At 39.1% G+C, this 19,484-nt stretch overlaps 2 protein-coding genes across 2 annotated transcripts in view; both read left to right on the top strand.

The window, feature by feature from the left end:
• LOC127656794 (pleckstrin homology domain-containing family G member 3) overlaps positions 1-1,835 on the top strand; it is a 64,220-nt gene extending 62,385 nt beyond the window's left edge. The window contains exon 18 of the mRNA XM_052145253.1: positions 191-1,835. Within this exon, the coding sequence (XP_052001213.1) occupies positions 191-594 (404 nt within the window). The 3' untranslated portion in view covers positions 595-1,835. The remainder of the gene's footprint in view (positions 1-190) is intronic.
• Positions 1,836-3,532: 1,697 nt separating this feature from the next.
• On the top strand, positions 3,533-19,457 carry xgb (x globin). Its single transcript, XM_052145498.1, has 5 exons — positions 3,533-3,808; positions 11,264-11,371; positions 14,165-14,285; positions 17,705-17,785; positions 19,326-19,457. Exons 1-5 carry the CDS (start codon positions 3,627-3,629, stop codon positions 19,446-19,448), a joined length of 615 nt encoding a protein of 204 aa, XP_052001458.1. The 5' UTR covers positions 3,533-3,626; the 3' UTR covers positions 19,449-19,457.
• Positions 19,458-19,484: the final 27 nt, after the last annotated feature.

Here is a 19,484-nt window from a genome sequence, read left to right on the forward strand (position 1 = left end):
GTCCAGTTGTACTTTTCAGAAATCCAATTTGCTCCATCCTCTTGAATTCAATCTGACAGGGCTCTTTCCATACCCTAAAAACGGAAGTGATGCATTCCTATTTGTCAAATGTTCCGTCTGAGTTTTCCTAGTGTGTAGGTGCCCTTATATGTCAAATGCTGACTGGTAACCACTGTTCTTTTGTGCATAGGACTCCCTAACAGGATACTTTCGCTGGCCTTGAATGAACAGGACGTTGTACAGGACACTAGTGCATCTTCCAGCATATGCTCTCCCGGAAGTCCTCAGTTGCCGTACTTCTGCCGAGGAAACATCCAGAGACCTCAAAGCCCAGTACACACTATGAGCTTCCACTGGCCTGATGTCAAGGAGTTGCGCTCCAAATATAACAACCCAGAGTCTGTGCCCGCTCCCTCCCGTTCCTTGCCAGTCAGCCGTAGCAGCTCTTTTCCAGAGAGGAACGGTGACCATGGACTGGCGAGGTCCAGAGCTTCACGTATCTTGTCATGTTCATCCCCCTTCTGCGAAGTCACAGTCCATAGAACCACAACCACAGATTCTACGACGTTGTCTTGCAAGACCCTTATAGGTTAAGGTGTACCTTCAGTTTATTGAGTTAACTCTCTTAATCGAGGTCGGGGGCACCACACAAACAAACACATGCACAACCAAACACAACAACCCTTCCCAAAGACAACAACTTCATTATTGTTGGACCAAGCAAGAAAAGGGTGGTCTTGCAATGGGAAGAGATGATGAGAATCAACTAAGATCAGATGTCGTTTTGCAATCTGGATTTGCACGATGGACCGCAAAGCGCAAGACTTGAAGTTCAGTGCTTGGGTTGACGAAGGTCTTCGCTGTTCGTTTGGGAAAAACCAGAGAATGGCCAACACCGTTTGGTTGAAAACCTGCGTGAGAAATGTCAGAACCAAAGTTCTTACTGAATATTTTATTGCATTCACTCAAAACATGAAATGGTTGCCATTCTGTGCTCTAAAATGTATGACGTTTGGCCACTGTTTTAGAGGAATAGCATGTGTTTAGTCTTATGCAGGTAAGTAAGGTTGAACTTAATGCATTCATAAGCATTAATGACCGCAAATGGTCCTGTGCATGGCACAGAAAACTTGCTCACATTATAACCAAAGCGTGAGCGCTGCAATATGACATGCAATCTATGAGTTACTGTGCATAAAGCCAAGAGTTACTAGTGCATTTGAATAGGCACTGCCGTGTGTTACTGTTTGTATTCGAGCACTGACCAGAGGAAAGAGGGTTATCTCGTAAAGACGTCATTCCACTCTAACGAGGAGGAAACTGGACATAATAAACTGATAATCAGATCAAAGCTAATCAATGAAAAACTAAGGAGGAAGCTTGATGTCATTTCCAATCTGGAATGTTTCCAGCGGGTGTGGACCATTTTAATGCCATGTGGTACAATCGAAAAGCTGCTTTATAATCTTTACATTGAATTGTGCCGTCTCACAGTTGCTGATTTGTTACGTGCTTAAAGGTCAAATATGTTTCTGCTCTATTTACAAAAACGGTTTTGCAAATACAAGGTTATTTTAATGGACACTCCCAGAATGTGTCCTTCGCTGTGGTTGTGTAGATAGTCTTTGATATTGGGAGATATTATAAGATGTTTTTGGGATTATCTCCACGTAAGATGACATTGTAACCTTGTATATTTATCCTTATTTATTTGAAACAGTGTAAATATGCATAATTGACGATTTGTATAAACGGACCACTTATTTCATTTCCTGTTTCTCTCTCTGATTACATTAAAGCTTATAACACTAATCCTCATCACTTCTCCTTGTTGTCATTTATGTTTTGTTCACTATGTTCCTGTTATTTCTGATGGTCAGGGGATCAAATCACACACTGTGTACTGTTGACTACATGACTGGGGGGCAGATTACAGCTTAATTAGTGTCTGCCATTTTTAATCAGTCTTTAGTTGATGTGATTAAATTACTTTTATCGAAGGGGCAGCGAAGCAGCCATAATCCTGTATTAAGGATCATAAAAACATTGAAAAAATGAATGTATATGGTAAGTCATATTAATAGATTTCTGTCATTTATAGTAAATGCTGTTTTCAGAAAATTACGTTCTAAATGGGGAAATTAGACATTTGGTAACGCTTTATATAACATTATGCATAACGGGTTTTTTTTATGCATATTTACTGCTTAATAATAACGTATAATTGCTGTATGTTGTCGTAAATATGTGTAACCACATTTGTAATACTTTATCATACATCCCTGTTCACTTGCTGTGGCGTTTAACCATTAAAGCTCGGATGGGCCCGCGAGGAAAAAATATAATTCTCAAAATGTTAATAAACACAGTCTTGACCAACACACAATAGGTGTCGTTTGAAAGATTAGAAGCTCTACTTTACAATGCATGTCGACATTATGACCAAAACTGAACAAGTGCTTTGAAATTTGCAGATAAACCAGAAATGTTCCGTTTTTTGATAATGTATTTAAAACAATTCATTGTACTGTTGCATTTGGTAAAAATGTCAACGTCATCAAATATTCATGTGTCATGTCGTTGGAAAGCTCTCAAAGAGTAGAAAACAACCAGAGTATTTGTTTTACTCCCAAAGATATAGCGAGTAACAGCTAAATATATGTCTTTGACAATTAGGTTGCTGTTGCTTATATGCTCCGTTTTCACTTATAACTTCATGAAAACTAAACGGAATAGAAGTTATCACATATTATTTAGAGTCTGTGATTATCTTTCAAACGAGTCCACACACAAGGTAATCGGATGTATAGATCATTAGATAATCCACATGAAGCACAATGTTACATATGACCACCAGGAGATGGCGCCAAATACACGACACAGACTCAATGATGACTCAAATGACACAGAATGAAACTCATTCTGTGAAATCTCATGACTAAAATCATGTCTGCATGCTATGCAAACCTTTAGTCATTGTTGTGTTTGCATGTGTAATTAGTTCTTATGTACAATTATTACGTTTGAAGAGGCTTTTGGACATTTTATCAGTTGCAGTTGACATGATTGGGAACAAAACAAAACAAAAACAATTTTATTTTTTTTCCTGGGCGTCTTCTTTACACCCACAGCTATATAATGTCAAATAAGAAGAAAAAAAAGTAAATGTTTTGGCTTTTTTTTAAAAAAACCCTTCATGCTCAACTTTGCTAAATTGCATTATGCTAAAGGTGTAACCACGAGTATTATATATACATTGAACTGTTTACATGCATTTATGAGAACATACAACTGGTGCATTATAAGGCGTTATGAATGCATTTCAATGCACCAATAATACTTTTACTATTGTTGCTGTATAATATATAGAAAGATTATAATGTGCATTGTGCAATGTCAAAATACCTTTAAATTAAAACACGTGACTCGTGCAGTATTGGAGGAGCTCTTGTGTGTTGTAGGTCTATTGATGTTGATATTGATGATGATTATGATGATGTTGAGCTCCTCCCCTCATGATGAGTCTCAGATGTTGGACAGTCGTGATGATGGAGAACCAGAGAGACAACTAGAGACACGCGAGCTGACTGTTCACTAACAGCAGAGGAAGTTGTGTTCCCGTGAGGATGGGTTGCGCGATGTCAGGGTCTGGTCTGACCCCGAGAGCCCCGGAGACGCGCGACACAGACGCGGGGAATGAGGGTGAAGCTCCGGCGCATCTCAGCGAACATCAGATCCACATGATCAAAGACTCGTGGAGAGTTATCCAGGAGGATATCGCCAGAGTGGGAATCATCATGTTTGTCAGGTGACAATCCTCCATTCATATCTCTTATTATACATTTCAGCTCTTAAATATTGCAGTTAAGAAAAAAAAAAAAAATTAGACGTCAAATATTAGAAAGTCGATATTGATGTCTGTATTATTTTGTGTTTTTTTTACTTACACTATTATTATTATTTTTTTTTTTATCCAATTAGAATAAAATTCCTAGACTTTGTTCATACAGTGTTTATGGGGGGAAATTATAAAACATTTTTTAACCATTATCTTTTGATTTCTTTTGTTTTATTTCTCTTTGGTCACAATCCTTTAGATGAACATATATGTGGATGTGTGTTTGCACACACACACACACACACACACACACACACACGTTGGTGCAGCTATCATTATGAGGACTCTCCACAGACATAATGATTTTTATACTGAACTATATTCTGTCTTGTAACCCTCACAAAAAACTTTCTGCATTTTTACATTTTCAATAAAACATTGTTTAGTTTGTTTAAGCTATTAAAATTATGGGGACACTAGAAATGTCCTCATAAACCACATTTATAGCATAATACCCTTTTAATTACCAGTTTATAACCTAAAACAAAGTCTTTGTAAAGACTTAAACTTGCACACACACATACACACATGCACGCACACACACTTACACACATGCGTGCACGCACACACACTCACACACGCACATTTACACGCACATACATTCGTACACACACATTTACACGCACACACTCACACACATGCACACACACACATTCACACACACTCACACACATGCACACACACATGCACACACTCACACACATACACGCGCACACACACATTTACTCGCACATACATACATGCACACATATGCACACACACACACACACACTCACACACATACACGCGCACACACACATTTACTCGCGCATACTTACATACATGCACGCACGCACACACACATTCGCACACACACATATGCACACACACATTCGCACACTCACACACATGCACACACATTCGCACACACACATATGCACACACTCACACACATGCACACACACACATTCGCACACACTCACACACATATGCACACACACATGCACACACTCACACACATACACGCGCACACACACATTTACTCGCACATACTTACACACATGCACGCACTCACACATATGCACATGCACACACACACACTCACACACATACACGCGCACACACATATTTACTCGCACATACTTACACACATGCACGCACTCACACATATGCACATGCACACACACACACACTCACACACATGCACGCACGCACGCACACATTCGCACACACACATATGCACACACTCACACACATGCACACACACACATACACTCATCCACACACAATATATTCAATATATACAAACTATAGATTCTGTCCCGTAACCCTCACAGAAAAGTTTCTGCATTTTTACATTTTGAAAAAACATAATTTAATTTGATTTATAAGCTGTTTTCCTCATGGAAAAAGTTCAAAAATTTCGGGTTTTACTATCCTTTTTTGGTCATTTGGTCCCCACAATGTGATAAATACATGATCACACACACACACACACACACACATAAATTGTGTTATCTTTCCATGTTCACTCTTGAGGAATATTTCAAGATGTTGCGTTTGGGCTCGTTTGAATCAGGAGAATCTGCTGTAATCACTACCGGTCAAAGGTTTATTGTCACTTATTCATTTATTTTTTTCAGTCCCGCTTTATCGAGATTCTGCAGACATGAACTCTTGACATTTACTGATCAGCAACTTCTCGAGGAATCACCCTGAGATGATTTTCAACAGTGTTGAAGGAGTTCATCTGTGTTGGGCACTTAATGGCTCTTTTCTTTATTATTTAGTCCAAGTCATCAATTACAGAAATCAATTAATTTAATTTCCCTGACGCTTCAAACTGGTGAAAACGATTATTTAATTCGATATTAAAAAAACAGTTATTAAAGACAAAAATCATTCTTACTGTATTTCTCCAGTCGTTCAAGGCTCCAAAGAACCTAAAAATAAGTTAAAGTATTGCATCGATATTATAGCTTTCGCTAAATAATAATTAAAGGACTCGGATGATTGAAGTGAAATTAACCGAGAGAAATTAAAATTATTTGTATTTATACAAATAATGCAGTTTGAGGAATGATACAATTTTGTCATTTGACACAATATCGGCTTTTTAAAAAACGTCACGGCAAGAAAAAAAGATGCATTAAAGGAATATTTCACCCCACAATGAAAATGATCTCATCACTGTTTGCTGATTAAAACTTTGAAGCTTCAATAAGCACATAAATGCATCATAAAAGTGATCAATACGTGTCCAGTGGATTAATCCATGTCTTCAGAAGCGATATCGTATTTTTCCGTATGAGCTCAACATGCAGAAATGACATAGTTATATCAGTCAGGTGCCTCTGCCAGTCGCAGCTGGCATCATCAAAATCTGTGAAGTTACCAGGGCACCTGAAGCGGGACGAGGAATATAGAACGTGGTCGGCCGTCTGCTCCTTGCCGCCGCCGCATACACAGACTGGGTCATCGGTGAGACGCCACTCGTGTAGGGTGGCCTGGAAACGGCCATGCCCAGTTCTTAGTCGGTTCAGTTTGACGCAGGTTTGTCTGGGCTGGTCATTTCCAGCGGGTTTGTTAGATACCTTGTCTATGTGTTTGTTATTATTCCACGCGTCTTGCCACTTTTTCTCAGCCCAATTGGTGCCATTGTCATTATTTGCTTCTTTCATAAGGCGCCTCATTGCGTGCGCCGGTTTTCTAGGCGGAGGATCGTGGTGTTCCGGTTGCAGATGGCATCGTGTAGCAGGTGGTTGGCATCATCCAAGGCATTCAGTGCAAGGTTGATGCAACTTGGTTCTCTGTAAGAAGCGATAAGATAGGCGTGGATGAGAAACTTTTTTTTTACTATAAATCACCACTTTCACTTTCACTTCACATTCTTTTGTTTTTTGGAATTTGCATTCTTCGCTCATATCGCCACCTACTGGGCAGGAAGGAGAATTTATAGGAAAAAGGGACTCAAATATTGATCTGTTGCTCACTCACACCTATCATACTGCTTCAGAAGACGTGGCTTAAACCACGGGAGTCGTATTGATTACTTCCATGCTGCATTTATGTGCTTTTTGGAGCTTCATCGTTTTGGTCACCATTCACTTGTGTTGTATAAACCTACAGAGCTGAAATATTCTTCTAAAAATCTTTGTGCGTTATGAGGTGTTTTTTGTCCAAAACTTTGAAGCTCCAAAAAGCACATAAATGCAGCATGGAAGTAATCAATACGACTCGCGTGGTTTAATCCACGTCTTTTGGGTGAACTATTCCTTTAAGGAGGCAAAATGCATTGCAAAGAGCCATTTGTTCACGTTGACTTTGCGTAACAGTCATACCGTGACGGTTAATGTAGGACAAATGCATCATCACACATGCTTTAGAAAAACGTTTCGTTAAAGATACGTATATTAGCCCATCAGGCAATTTATACAGTATATGGATTCACAGAGGCTTGTTCCTCCTGGATACATTCAATGCATTTCTACTTTTCAAAAACTCAAAAGCCGAAAACTGTGAAGAGTGCAAATGATATAAAGCTGAATTAGACTTAAAATAACGATTGTGAGGCAACTTTCTCCATCTCAAGAGAGCTGATGGTCTATTTTTATCCATGCTAACATCAAAGACAGATGCACACTTTTGTGCAATTTGCTAAAAATTGTTCACAGTCATAGACTTTCTATGTAACGGCATGCATAAATGTGCTGTTTTGTCCATGATTCATTTAGTCAGACAATGACTTGAAGACACCTCTGATATACTATCACACAACATACATCAGTCACCTTCTTTTTATCATTAAACACAATGTGCATGAAATGTTGTGTTCTGCACACTGAAGCATCTGTGCTCTTCGATTTGTCCCTCTCATCCTCTATCAGTGATAATGGATAAACAAAAGCAGTAATGTAGCAGGACAATTCATTTTTCAGCTGCTAATGGAACAGAATAAAATGTGAAATAGCTGTTTATGAAACTTATAAGAGCGCTGCAACTGTCGTAATGAATATATGTCATAAAAGATGCAAAATGAGGAACCATAATGTGTCATTTACGCTTTTGGAAATGTAGCGGGCAGGAGTAAAACACTCTCCTCCAGATAAACAGCTTCATTCTCTTCCGTTCTGATTGTCCTGGACGTTTTGGTCACTTTGGAGATCTTTCCCGATCGCCTGCTGATCTCAGTGACGGGGCTTGTCAAGTCCGGCTGCTTTTCTCTTTCTGCACCAGATCACTCGGTTGATCACACGTCCTCGCATGTTACAAGCATGACGGTTTCCTAGACAACAACAGAACTGATTAAACTGTAACATCTGAGATGTGATCTGAGAAATCAGGAACATCATCAACAATGTTCTGCTCAGACTCTCATTGAGGCTCGTGACCGGCAGCACTAAACTGATCCTCACAATTCTAGAAAGATTCCATTTCAACTTTATTTTGGTCGTTTCAGTCTTATGTGTATTTTGGCTAAAAAAAGCTCTTTTTGGGGGTTAGAAATTAAAAATGAAGTTGAATAAAAGCTGTATTACATCTCGGAACTGTGATTATATATCGGAATTGTGACTGTATCTCGGAATTGTGACTATATCTCGGAATTGTGACTAAAACTCGGAATTGTGACTATATCTCGGAACTGTGACTATATCTTGGAACTGTGACTATATCTCGGAATTGTGATTATATCTCGGAACTGTGATTATATCTCGGAATTGTGATTATCTCAGAACTGTGACTATATCTCGAAATTGTGATTATCTCAGAACTGTGACTATATCTCGGAATTGTGACTATATCTCGGAATTGTGACTATAACTCAGAACTGTGAATATATCTCGGAACTGTGATTATATCTCGGAATTGTGATTATCTCAGAACTGTGACTATATCCCGGAATTGTGATTATCTCAGAACTGTGATTATATCTCGGAACTGTGATTATATCTCGGAACTGTGATTATCTCGGAACTGTGACTATATCTCGGAATTGTGATTATCTCAGAACTGTGACTATATCTCGGAACTGTGATTATATCTCGGAATTGTGATTATATCTCGGAACTGTGACTATATCTCGGAATTGTGATTATCTCGGAATTGTGATTATCTCGGAACTGTGATTATATCTCGGAACTGTGATTATATCTCGGAACTGTGACTATATCTCGGAATTGTGATTATCTCAGAACTGTGACTATATCTCGGAATTGTGATTATCTCAGAACTGTGACTATATCTCGGAACTGTGACTATATCTCGGAACTGTGATTATATCTCGGAACTGTGACTATATCTCGGAACTGTGATTATCTCAGAACTGTGACTATATCTCGGAACTGTGACTATATCTCGGAATTGTGACTATATCTCGGAACTGTGATTATATCTCGGAACTGTGACTGTATCTCGGAATTGTGATTATCTCAGAACTGTGACTATATCTCGGAATTGTGATTATCTCAGAACTGTGACTGTATCTCGGAACTGTGACTATATCTCGAAACTGTGACTGTATCTCGGAATTGTGATTATATCTCGGAACTGTGACTATATCTCGGAACTGTGACTATCTCGGAATTGTGACTATAACTCAGAACTGTGATTATATCTCGGAACTGTGACTATATCTCGGAATTGTGATTATCTCAGAACTGTGACTATATCTCGGAACTGTGATTATATCTCGGAATTGTGATTATATCTCGGAACTGTGATTATATCTCAGAACTGTGACTATATCTCGGAATTGTGATTATCTCAGAACTGTGACTATATCTCGGAACTGTGATTATATCTCGGAACTGTGACTATATCTCGTAATTGTGATTATCTCAGAACTGTGACTATATCTCGGAATTGTGATTATATCTCGGAATTGTGATTATATCTCGGAACTGTGATTATATCTCGGAACTGTGATTATATCTCGGAACTGTGACTATATCTCGGAACTCTGATTATATCTCGGAACTGTGACTATATCTCGGAATTGTGATTATCTCAGAACTGTGACTATATCTCGGAACTGTGATTATATCTCGGAATTGTGATTATATCTCGGAACTGTGATTATATCTCAGAACTGTGACTATATCTCGGAATTGTGATTATCTCAGAACTGTGACTATATCTCGGAACTGTGATTATATCTCGGAACTGTGATTATATCTCGGAACTGTGACTATATCTCGGAATTGTGATTATCTCAGAACTGTGATTATATCTCGGAACTGTGACTATATCTCGGAACTGTGATTATATCTCGGAATTGTGATTATATCTCGGAACTGTGATTATATCTCGGAACTGTGACTATATCTCGGAATTGTGATTATATCTCGGAATTGTGATTATATCTCGGAACTGTGATTATATCTCGGAACTGTGATTATATCTCGGAACTGTGATTATATCTCGGAACTGTGATTATATCTCGGATTGGGATTGTGACTATACTTCTCACAATTTGGATTTTATATTTCACAATTGTGACATTCTCTTGCATTTGTAACTTTATATCTCGGAATTGCAACTTTATACTTTATACATCACAATTTCAAATTTATATCATAATTTTGACTTTTGCAATTTTGAGATATAAAGTCAAAATTGATATATATATATATATATAGTTTTGGTATTTTCTTGCAAACATGCGAAATTGCATGCACAAAGTGCTAATGGGCTGGGTCAAGTGTAATTTAATTCGTCACCATCTGTGTCCGATTAGACAGTCCTGTACATCTCACAATTTTTCATTATATCACACAGTTGAAATTTTGATTTGATATCTCGTGACTTCTATTGTGACTTAATATATCGATATTCTGACTTTATATCAACAATTTCTACTTTACATCTTTCAATTTTGAATTTATGTCTCGCAATTGCAAGATATAAACTCACAATTACGAGAAATACAGTCACAATTTTTAGATACAATGTCAGAACAAAATGTTTTATTTGTTTATTCCAAGACGGGATCTGGCTTTCATATCTTTCCTAAATATCTCACTTAAAACGTAACTAACACACGTCCTTTGCTACCTTATTTCTAAAATCTTGCTGTCTCTTTGTTTTGTCTCTACAGCTGCTGAAGGATCGTTCACAACACAATCACACTTGAAACTCTTGTTACCCTCTTTAGCAAGAAAGTGTCTGACAAGAAAGCAAATGTATTTGTAGCAGATGTGAAATGGTTTATAGCGAACACAATAGGTGATGACACTAATAATATATAATAATAGAAGTGGAGCTAAAGACTTTCCACTCTGAAAACACGTCAAATATTACACGAGTTTGAGGTTTATGAGATGGGTTTGTGCTCATTATTGTTGAATTGTACTTCTACCTGCTGAATGTCTGTTGTCTTGGCAACAGGTTATTTGAGACTCATCCGGAGTGTAAAGACGTCTTCTTCCTCTTTCGGGATGTGGAGGATCTGGAGAGGTTACGCACCAGCAGGGAGCTTCGTGCCCACGGCCTGCGGTTAGTATTCAAGTGTACAAACACCTCCGCTTGATCCTGACACGCATAATGTCATTTAGACTCTATAGACACTTCACGGTGGTCAAGGGATCATTTATAGTCAAAAACACACCACCACGTGTGAATTTAACCTGCATCTGCTTAAGCTAAGCTATCATGTGACTTCAGAAGAGCTGGAATATAGTCCACAAGTCACATGTACATACACATGTATATTTTAGGGTTCTCTTTTGTCCTTTTCAAAGCTTGACAGATATGATATCTATCCTACTCTCACTGCTAATTATCTCTGGTGTTATTATGGAGTTCATTAAGTCAGTTCAACCATTTATAAATATATTAAGGCATTAGTAGGTCTCCTCTAAAGCAGGGATTCATTTCTAGTGCAGCACATGGTTTATAATGGCAGTAAAATTATAAGCTTTTGTTTGAATCTCACAGCACCGTCAAGAGCAAAGCACATGTCGTGAGTGATCGTAGAGCCCTCATTAGTGCGTCTTTACAGCGATGAGTCGCTCAGAGGGACGGGACACTTTGGCTGATATCAACATCACGTGACATGAAAGCTTTGAAAACAATATTTTTGTTGCATTACATCTGCTTGAAGGACAAAGGTCTAGGTTAAACAAAACATCGATTGCTAACAAAACTAGGCCATGATAATACCATTGTTTGTTGCACATGTATACAGATGCATGAGAATGTATCAATAACATTTATATTTAATTTATTCATTCAACAACTTAGTTACAGTGTAGCGGTCTGGGTTAATTGCAGAGGTTTGACTGTACGTGCAGGAAGTCTTGACAGAAGGTCATTGCAGGAGTCCAGTCTAGATATGACAAGAGCTGGGACAAGGCCTAATCTTCCTAATGTTGTGTATTAATTAATTAATTAATTTATTTTTTATACATTTCATACTGACAGTGACTTGAATAGACCTCAGTTGAGTTCAATTTCATTTTTTGTGGGTTTTTTTGGCATAAAGTAAAAAATGTCTATAGTTTGTGCAACCCTTCTGAGAAAGAAAATAGTCTCGCTTAATCTTTTATTATTATTTCTTGTACATAATTCTAGTTCTTTGAAAAAATTAAAAATGAAGAAAGGTTTAACGGGGGGATCTGGGTAGCTCAGCGAGGATTGACTAATTTCAAGTTGCTAATTTGACTCCAGCCAGGTCTCCTTAGCAACCAAATTGGCCCGGTTGCTAGGGAGGGTAGAGTCACATGGGGTAACCTCGTCGTGGTCGCTATAATGTGGTTCTCGCTCTCGGTGGGGCGTGTGGTGAGTTGGATGCCGCGGAGAATAGCGTGAAACCTCCACATGCGCTACGTCTCCGCGGTAACACGCTCAACAAGCCACGTGATAAGATGCGCTTATTGTGTGCGTTTACTCAAGTGTCTCTTCAAATGAGGTTGTAACAGTAAAAAAAGGACGGGCAAGGAGGAGACGGGAACCGGCTGAACAGTCAACGTTAATTTTTTAATGCAAAACTCAACTTAAAGCAAACGTAAACAAACACAGACATATATGCAAAGTGGCCGCATGCGTCTCTCTCACCTGCCCTTTATCTCACTGTCCCGCTGATCAGCTGATTCAGCGCTGGCCATCATCATGGCCTGTTCACGACCCCCCTCCTCGTCATACTCTTCCTCCACCCGATTCATGCTCTGTGACTAACCAACCCCCATCTCTGGAGGGGAGAAGCTGCCCTTCCGGCCGTTCTGTCAGCTCTCGGTTCCTCAGGCTCTCGGTTCCTCCGGCTCTCGTTTCTCCGGCTCTCGGTTCCTCCGGCTCTCGGTTCCTCCGGCTCTCGGTTCCTCCGGCTCTCGGTTCCTCAGGCTCTCGGTTCCTTCGGCTCTCGGTTCTTCCGGCTCTCGGCGGCCAGCAGCGACCCCTCAATACGATTGGTCAGAATAACATGGCCTTCATCTGATTGGCTTGAGTAGACAATGGGTGGAGTCGACCTATTTGTGGATTTGTGCGCATGTCTTGACGCAAAATTTCTTTCAAAATCTACATATGCGTGCAGCGATCCGCAAATGCACAGAAAGCGATCCACAAATAAATGGCCGCAATTAGCAAATGAACAAAATTCAGAATTGCATTTGTGAGTTAAAAAGATATATTTGTAAATATTGTTTTTATTTGCAAATCTCATTCTTTTTATTTGTGAATTAATTTAATTATTGTGAAACTCTGTACATTTATTAGTTGATCTCATTCAATTTATTTGAACCAACTTTCTAATTGCAAATCTCTTTCCATTTGTATGTTAAATATGCAACAATTCTATCTCCATACAGCAGGATTCAATCAGTGCACTGCTGCATGAAAGTTCAAGTGGATCTTGAGCTGCGCGGTGACCGCGGGTCACAGGACTCAACGGGAATGTGACCGTGCGTGTGTTTGTAATGAGGTTGCGGGCAGCGTGCCACTTCACAGCATGCAGAAACAAACATGCTGACCTGCCCGTGGGCATGTGCCCAATTTAGACAACCTGTCTGCAGCAGAGGAACAGAGGGGACATCGATTCTGTGGCTGATTGTCAAGTGTCATTCTCACCCAATTGTGTTCCGTGTTTCATTAGTGATTGCTGTCAGAATACACGGGACGCACGGCTATTTATAATTAAATCACTGCATACATCACCTGTCAGTGTTACAGCATGATGAAACAGCACTATTTAAAATAAATAAATCGCTGCACGATTTCTCACCGTTATTAATTATCTGACGTATAGACATGTATTGTATTTTTGAAGTGAAATGATGTGTTGATTGTGTTGCACAGGGTGATGTCATTCATTGAGAAGAGTGTGGCGAGACTCGATCAGTTAGATCGATTGCAGATACTGGCACTGGAACTGGGCAAAAGCCATTACCGCTACAACGCGCCACCAAAGTATTATGGGGTAAGAAGAACCATTAACGTTGTGTCAATGTATTATTTTATAGCCACAAGGTATAGAAGTCTATGGGAGCCCGTTTCTGCCATATATTAAGAAACAAATGTGCTTCGGTAAATCAAAATTATGAGATACAAAGACAAAGTTATGAGATACTCAATTATTACTTTTAATCTCATCATTTATTTTTTTACCATAATCTCATAATTATGATTATAATTAATTTCAATTATTAGTTTTTATCTCATAATTATGAATTTTGACTTCCTTTTTTTGGGGAGGGGGGGCATCAGTGCTGCAGAATACATTGAAGTCTATGAAGCGAGTGATATTTATACGAGTAAAGGGTCATCACATGACTCATGTCAGCGCTGCAGAATACATTGAAGTCTATGAAGCGAGTGATATTTATACGAGTAAAGGGTCATCACATGACTCGCGTCAGTGCTGCAGAATACACTGAAGTTTATGAAGCGAGTGATATTTATACGAGTAAAGGGTCATCACATGACTCATGTCAGTGCTGCAGAATACATTGAAGTCTATGAAGCGAGTGATATTTATACGAGTAAATGGTCATCACATGACTCGCGTCAGCGCTGCAGAATACACTGAAGTCTATGAAGTGAGTGATATTTATACGTGTAAAGGGTCATCACATGACTCGCGTCAGTGCTGCAGAATACATTGAAGTCTATGAAGCGAGTGATATTTATACGTGTAAAGGGTCATCACATGACTCGTGTCAGCGCTGCAGAATACATTGAAGTCTATGAAGCGAGTGATATTTATACGAGTAAAGGGTCATCACATGACTCACGTCAGCGCTGCAGAATACATTGAAGTCTATGAAGCGAGTGATATTTATACGTGTAAAGGGTCATCACATGACTCGTGTCAGAGCTGCAGAATACATTGAAGTCTATGAAGTGAGTGATATTTATACACGTAAAGGGTCATCACATGACTCGTGTCAGCGCTGCAGAATACATTGAAGTCTATGAAGCGAGTGATATTTATACGTGTAAAGGGTCATCACATGACTCGCGTCAGCGCTGCAGAATACATTGAAGTCTATGAAGCGAGTGATATTTATACGAGTAAAGGGTCATCACATGACTCGAGTCAGTGCTGCAGAACACATTGAAGTCTATGAAGTGATGTCACACCAAAGTGCTTCGTGTCTCTTGTTCAATGTGAGCAAAAATAAAAGCTATTAAATATCTTGTTATCATTAAAATATGAAAATTATATAATATTTTATGAAAGAATTTTAACGACCCTCCGTCAAAATGACGGAATTTCAAACATTACAAATAAACACGCTACTAAGATGGACAGAAAACTTGGCCAAGCTATTGAAATGGAAAAATATTGAGGATGGTTAGCCTATGTGGGATAATGGTGTGCCGTAGAATTTTGTAGTAGTAAAAAGTGTGCCGTGGCAGAAAAAATGTTGGGAAATCCGACTGCAGGATTCTGGTTGGAGCGTAGCTCTGGAGAAAGGATTTTAGGTATGCTGGAGCAGACCCAATGACTGTTCTGCATGCCAGCATCAGAGCCTTGAATTTGCAACGTGCATCAACAGGCAGCCAGTGAAGAAAAACAAGGAGTGGTGTAACATGTGCTCTCTTTGGTTCATTAAAGACTAGACGTGTTGCTGCATACTGGATCATTTGCAGGGGTTTAACTGCACATGCAGGGAGTTCTGCATTGAGAGCGTTACAGTAGTCCAGTCTAGATATGACAAGTTACTGAATGAAGTTGTGTGGCATGTTCAGAGACGAAGGGTCTTATCTTCCTGATATAATAGAGTGTAAATCTACATGATCTTGCAGTTTTTGAGATGTGGTCTGTGAAATTGAGTTGGTTATCGATGGTTACCCCTAGAGAAATCTGACCGTTTTGTAAGGCGTTACTGTAGTTGCACCCAGCTGAATAGTGATGTTGTGTTCAACAGCAGGGTTGGCTGGAAAGACGATGAGTTCGGTCTTTGCTGGGTTGAGTTGCAGGTGGCATTCCTTCATCCAGGCTGAGATGTCTGCCAGACAGGCAGAGATTTGAGCAGTCATTGTCGTGTCGTTGGGCTGGAAAGACAAGTAGAGTTGTGTGTCATCGGCGTAGCAGTGGTAAGAGAACCCATGTGCCTGAATGATGGATCCCAGGGATGTTGTGTATATAGAGAAGAGAAATGGCCCAAGCACTGAGCCCTGTGGTACCCCAGTAAGTAGCTGATGTGGCTTGGATACCTCACCTATCCAGGCTACCTTGAAGGACTTACCTGAGAGATAGGACTTAAACCAGTCAAGCACAGTTCCTCTGATGCCCAGAGTAGAGAGGGTGGAGAGTAGGATCTGATGGTTGACTGTCGAAGGCTGCAGAAAGGTCCAGCAGAATCAGGATGGATGATCTGGATTCAGCTTTTGCCCATCTCAGCGACTCAGTGACAGACAGCAGGGCAGTCACAGTGGAGTGTCCACTTGTGAAGCCTGACTGATTGTCATCCAGCAGCTTGTTCTGTGAGACTGGTTGAGATTTGATTGAAAACTGCCTTTTTGTATATTTTTGCCATGAATGTTATTAGCGAGACTGGTCTGTAGTGTTCTATCTGTGTGGGGTTAAGTGCGGGTTTCTTGAGCAGCGGGGTTACTCAAGCCTGCTTAAATGTAATGGTAAAAGTGCCTGTAAGTAGAGATGTGTTGATTATGTGTGTGAATGCAGGTAGGATGGATGTAGAGATGGCCTGGAGAAGGTGGGAAGGAATGGGGTCAAGGGGTGGGGTGGTTGCAGAGGACTTTAGAGACCTCAGTGTCAGTCAGAGAGAACATGGAGACAGAAGAGTTGCATGCAGGAGATGGGTGTTTGACAAGGTGAGGTGCTGAGAATGTATTTTTGTTATGTGGCGGAAATGAGCTCCTATGTATAAATATATGTATGAGAATAAAGTAAAATACGCCACTTTGTACCAGAAATGTAATTAATAGTCAAAGGAATATTCCGAGTTCAATACAAGTTAAGATCAATCAACAGCATTTGTGGCATGATGTTGATTACAACAACAATACATTTAGAAATCTGCAGAAGTGAATGGGACCAATCGGTAAATGTTAAAATATTCACTGTTTTAAAAGTTTAGCCACATGACGTAAACATTGTGCGTGTTAACATAATTTTACTGTGATAAAATCACTTACTAACCTTTTCTTTCTAAAGTAATAAACAATTTTACAAAAGAATTAATGCAAGTGCTTTTATAAAATTATAAGCTTCACATTTCTGCATTTAAACCCGCCAAAAATTGCCCCCATTGACTTCCATTGTAAGTGTCTCACTGGAACTTTTTTTTGTGGTAAACATCACGCCACAAATGCTGCCGATTGAGCTCAATTTTGGTTTAAACCCGGAATATTGTTGTTCTCTTTCAGTATGTCGGAGCTGAGTTCATTTGTGCCGTGCAGCCGATTCTGAAGGACAAATGGACACCTGAACTGGAACAAGCATGGAAGGTAACTTAAGAAATCTGAAAAGTGTGAAAGCTACTGCGTGAGCAGATAACAGTGCTTTTATAGAAGGTTTGAGGTTGTGTGCGTCTGTCCAACTCCAGCTATGATATAATTGGTGTTTCTCAGAAGTTCTTGCAGCCTTTTAGTGGGAATTGTTTCTAGTTTTTCACATTCGGAAAATAAAGCCCTGATACTCAGTGTTATTGTTGGCTTCTCTTGAGAAGCGTTTCTGAGGACCCTTTAAGCTCAAGAAAAGTTTATATTAATAACTACAGTCTTGACCAACACATATTGAAGCTCTATTTTCCAATGCACGTAGCCATTATGACCAAAACTGAACAAGTGCTTTGAAATTTGCAGATAAATCAGAAGTTACATTTTGATCATTTATAAAAAATGAATTACATTGCGCATATCATTGCAATCAGTAAAAAAATCAGTTGGATCAAATATCCATGTGTCATATGTTGTTGGAAAGCTCTCAAGGAGTAAAATACAACCAGTATTTGTTTTACTCACTGACACGAATAGAGCGAGTAATATCTAAATATATGTCTCTGGCAATTATGTTAGTGTTGCTTATATGCCACATTTTTGTAAACGGAACATAAAACATCACATATGATTATTTAGAGTCTGTGATTATCTTTCAATCGAGCCCACACACAAGATAATCAGATGTATAGATCATTAGATAATCCACATGAAGCACAATGTTACATATGACCACCAGGAGATGGCGCAAAATACATGTTTACAGACTCAACGATGACTCAACTGACACAGAATGAAACTCATTCTGTGAAATCTCATGACTAATATCATGTCTGCATGCTATGCAAACCTTTAGTCATTGTTGTGTTTGCATGTGTAATTAGTTCTTATGTACAATTATTATCTTTTATTTGTTTGAAGAGGCTTTTGGACACTATGATCAATTATATTTACAATGTTATAACATTTGATTGCTTTGTCTCATTGACACAAACTTTTTCTCAGACACAGTTGATATAATTGGGAACAAAACAAAAGCAGTTTTTCAGAGTCACCTTATTGACTCCCAGCGATACGGTGCAATTAGTAAGTCTAAATCACATCAATGCAGACTCCATAATGATGGACATAACAAAAATGAAGGGGTCTAAATACTTGCTGAATGCACTATATAATGTAAAATCAGAAAACTTAGTTTTTTAGGCTGATATCATTAGAAAAGTTCTTTATGATGATACCGAACTCTTGACCCTCCTTGATTATTTGTTCGAGTTATAAGCCTTTAATTTTTGGGTATGCCACTGAAACAGGAAATCTTTAAAAACACCTTCAGAGTTTAAAGGGTTAATCCTCTAGTCATTAACCAGAATTGTGCGAGTTGTTTCAAGTAATTTTCAGAGACATATTTCTGAAATTAAAGAATCCCATTTACAGTGTTCGCAACAAGTACAATAATGAGGGTGTGAATACTATTTAAACACAGTGTTTACAGTGGTGAGATGTAACGGGCTGTATTTCTAGATTTTGATTAAGATTATTTTCTATTTAGACTCTGTTCCAGTACCTTACCGAGATTATGAAGGACGGATATCTTGAAGAAGAGCGGACCAAACGCAACCAGACGTTGACGTCCAGTAAAGAACGTCCAGACAAGAGAAACACAGCGATTTAACACAGCGACATGTCACTCATTTCAGCTTAGCTGTGT

Source organism: Xyrauchen texanus, chromosome 16 (assembly GCF_025860055.1).
Source record: "Xyrauchen texanus isolate HMW12.3.18 chromosome 16, RBS_HiC_50CHRs, whole genome shotgun sequence".
NCBI lineage: Eukaryota > Metazoa > Chordata > Actinopteri > Cypriniformes > Catostomidae > Xyrauchen > Xyrauchen texanus.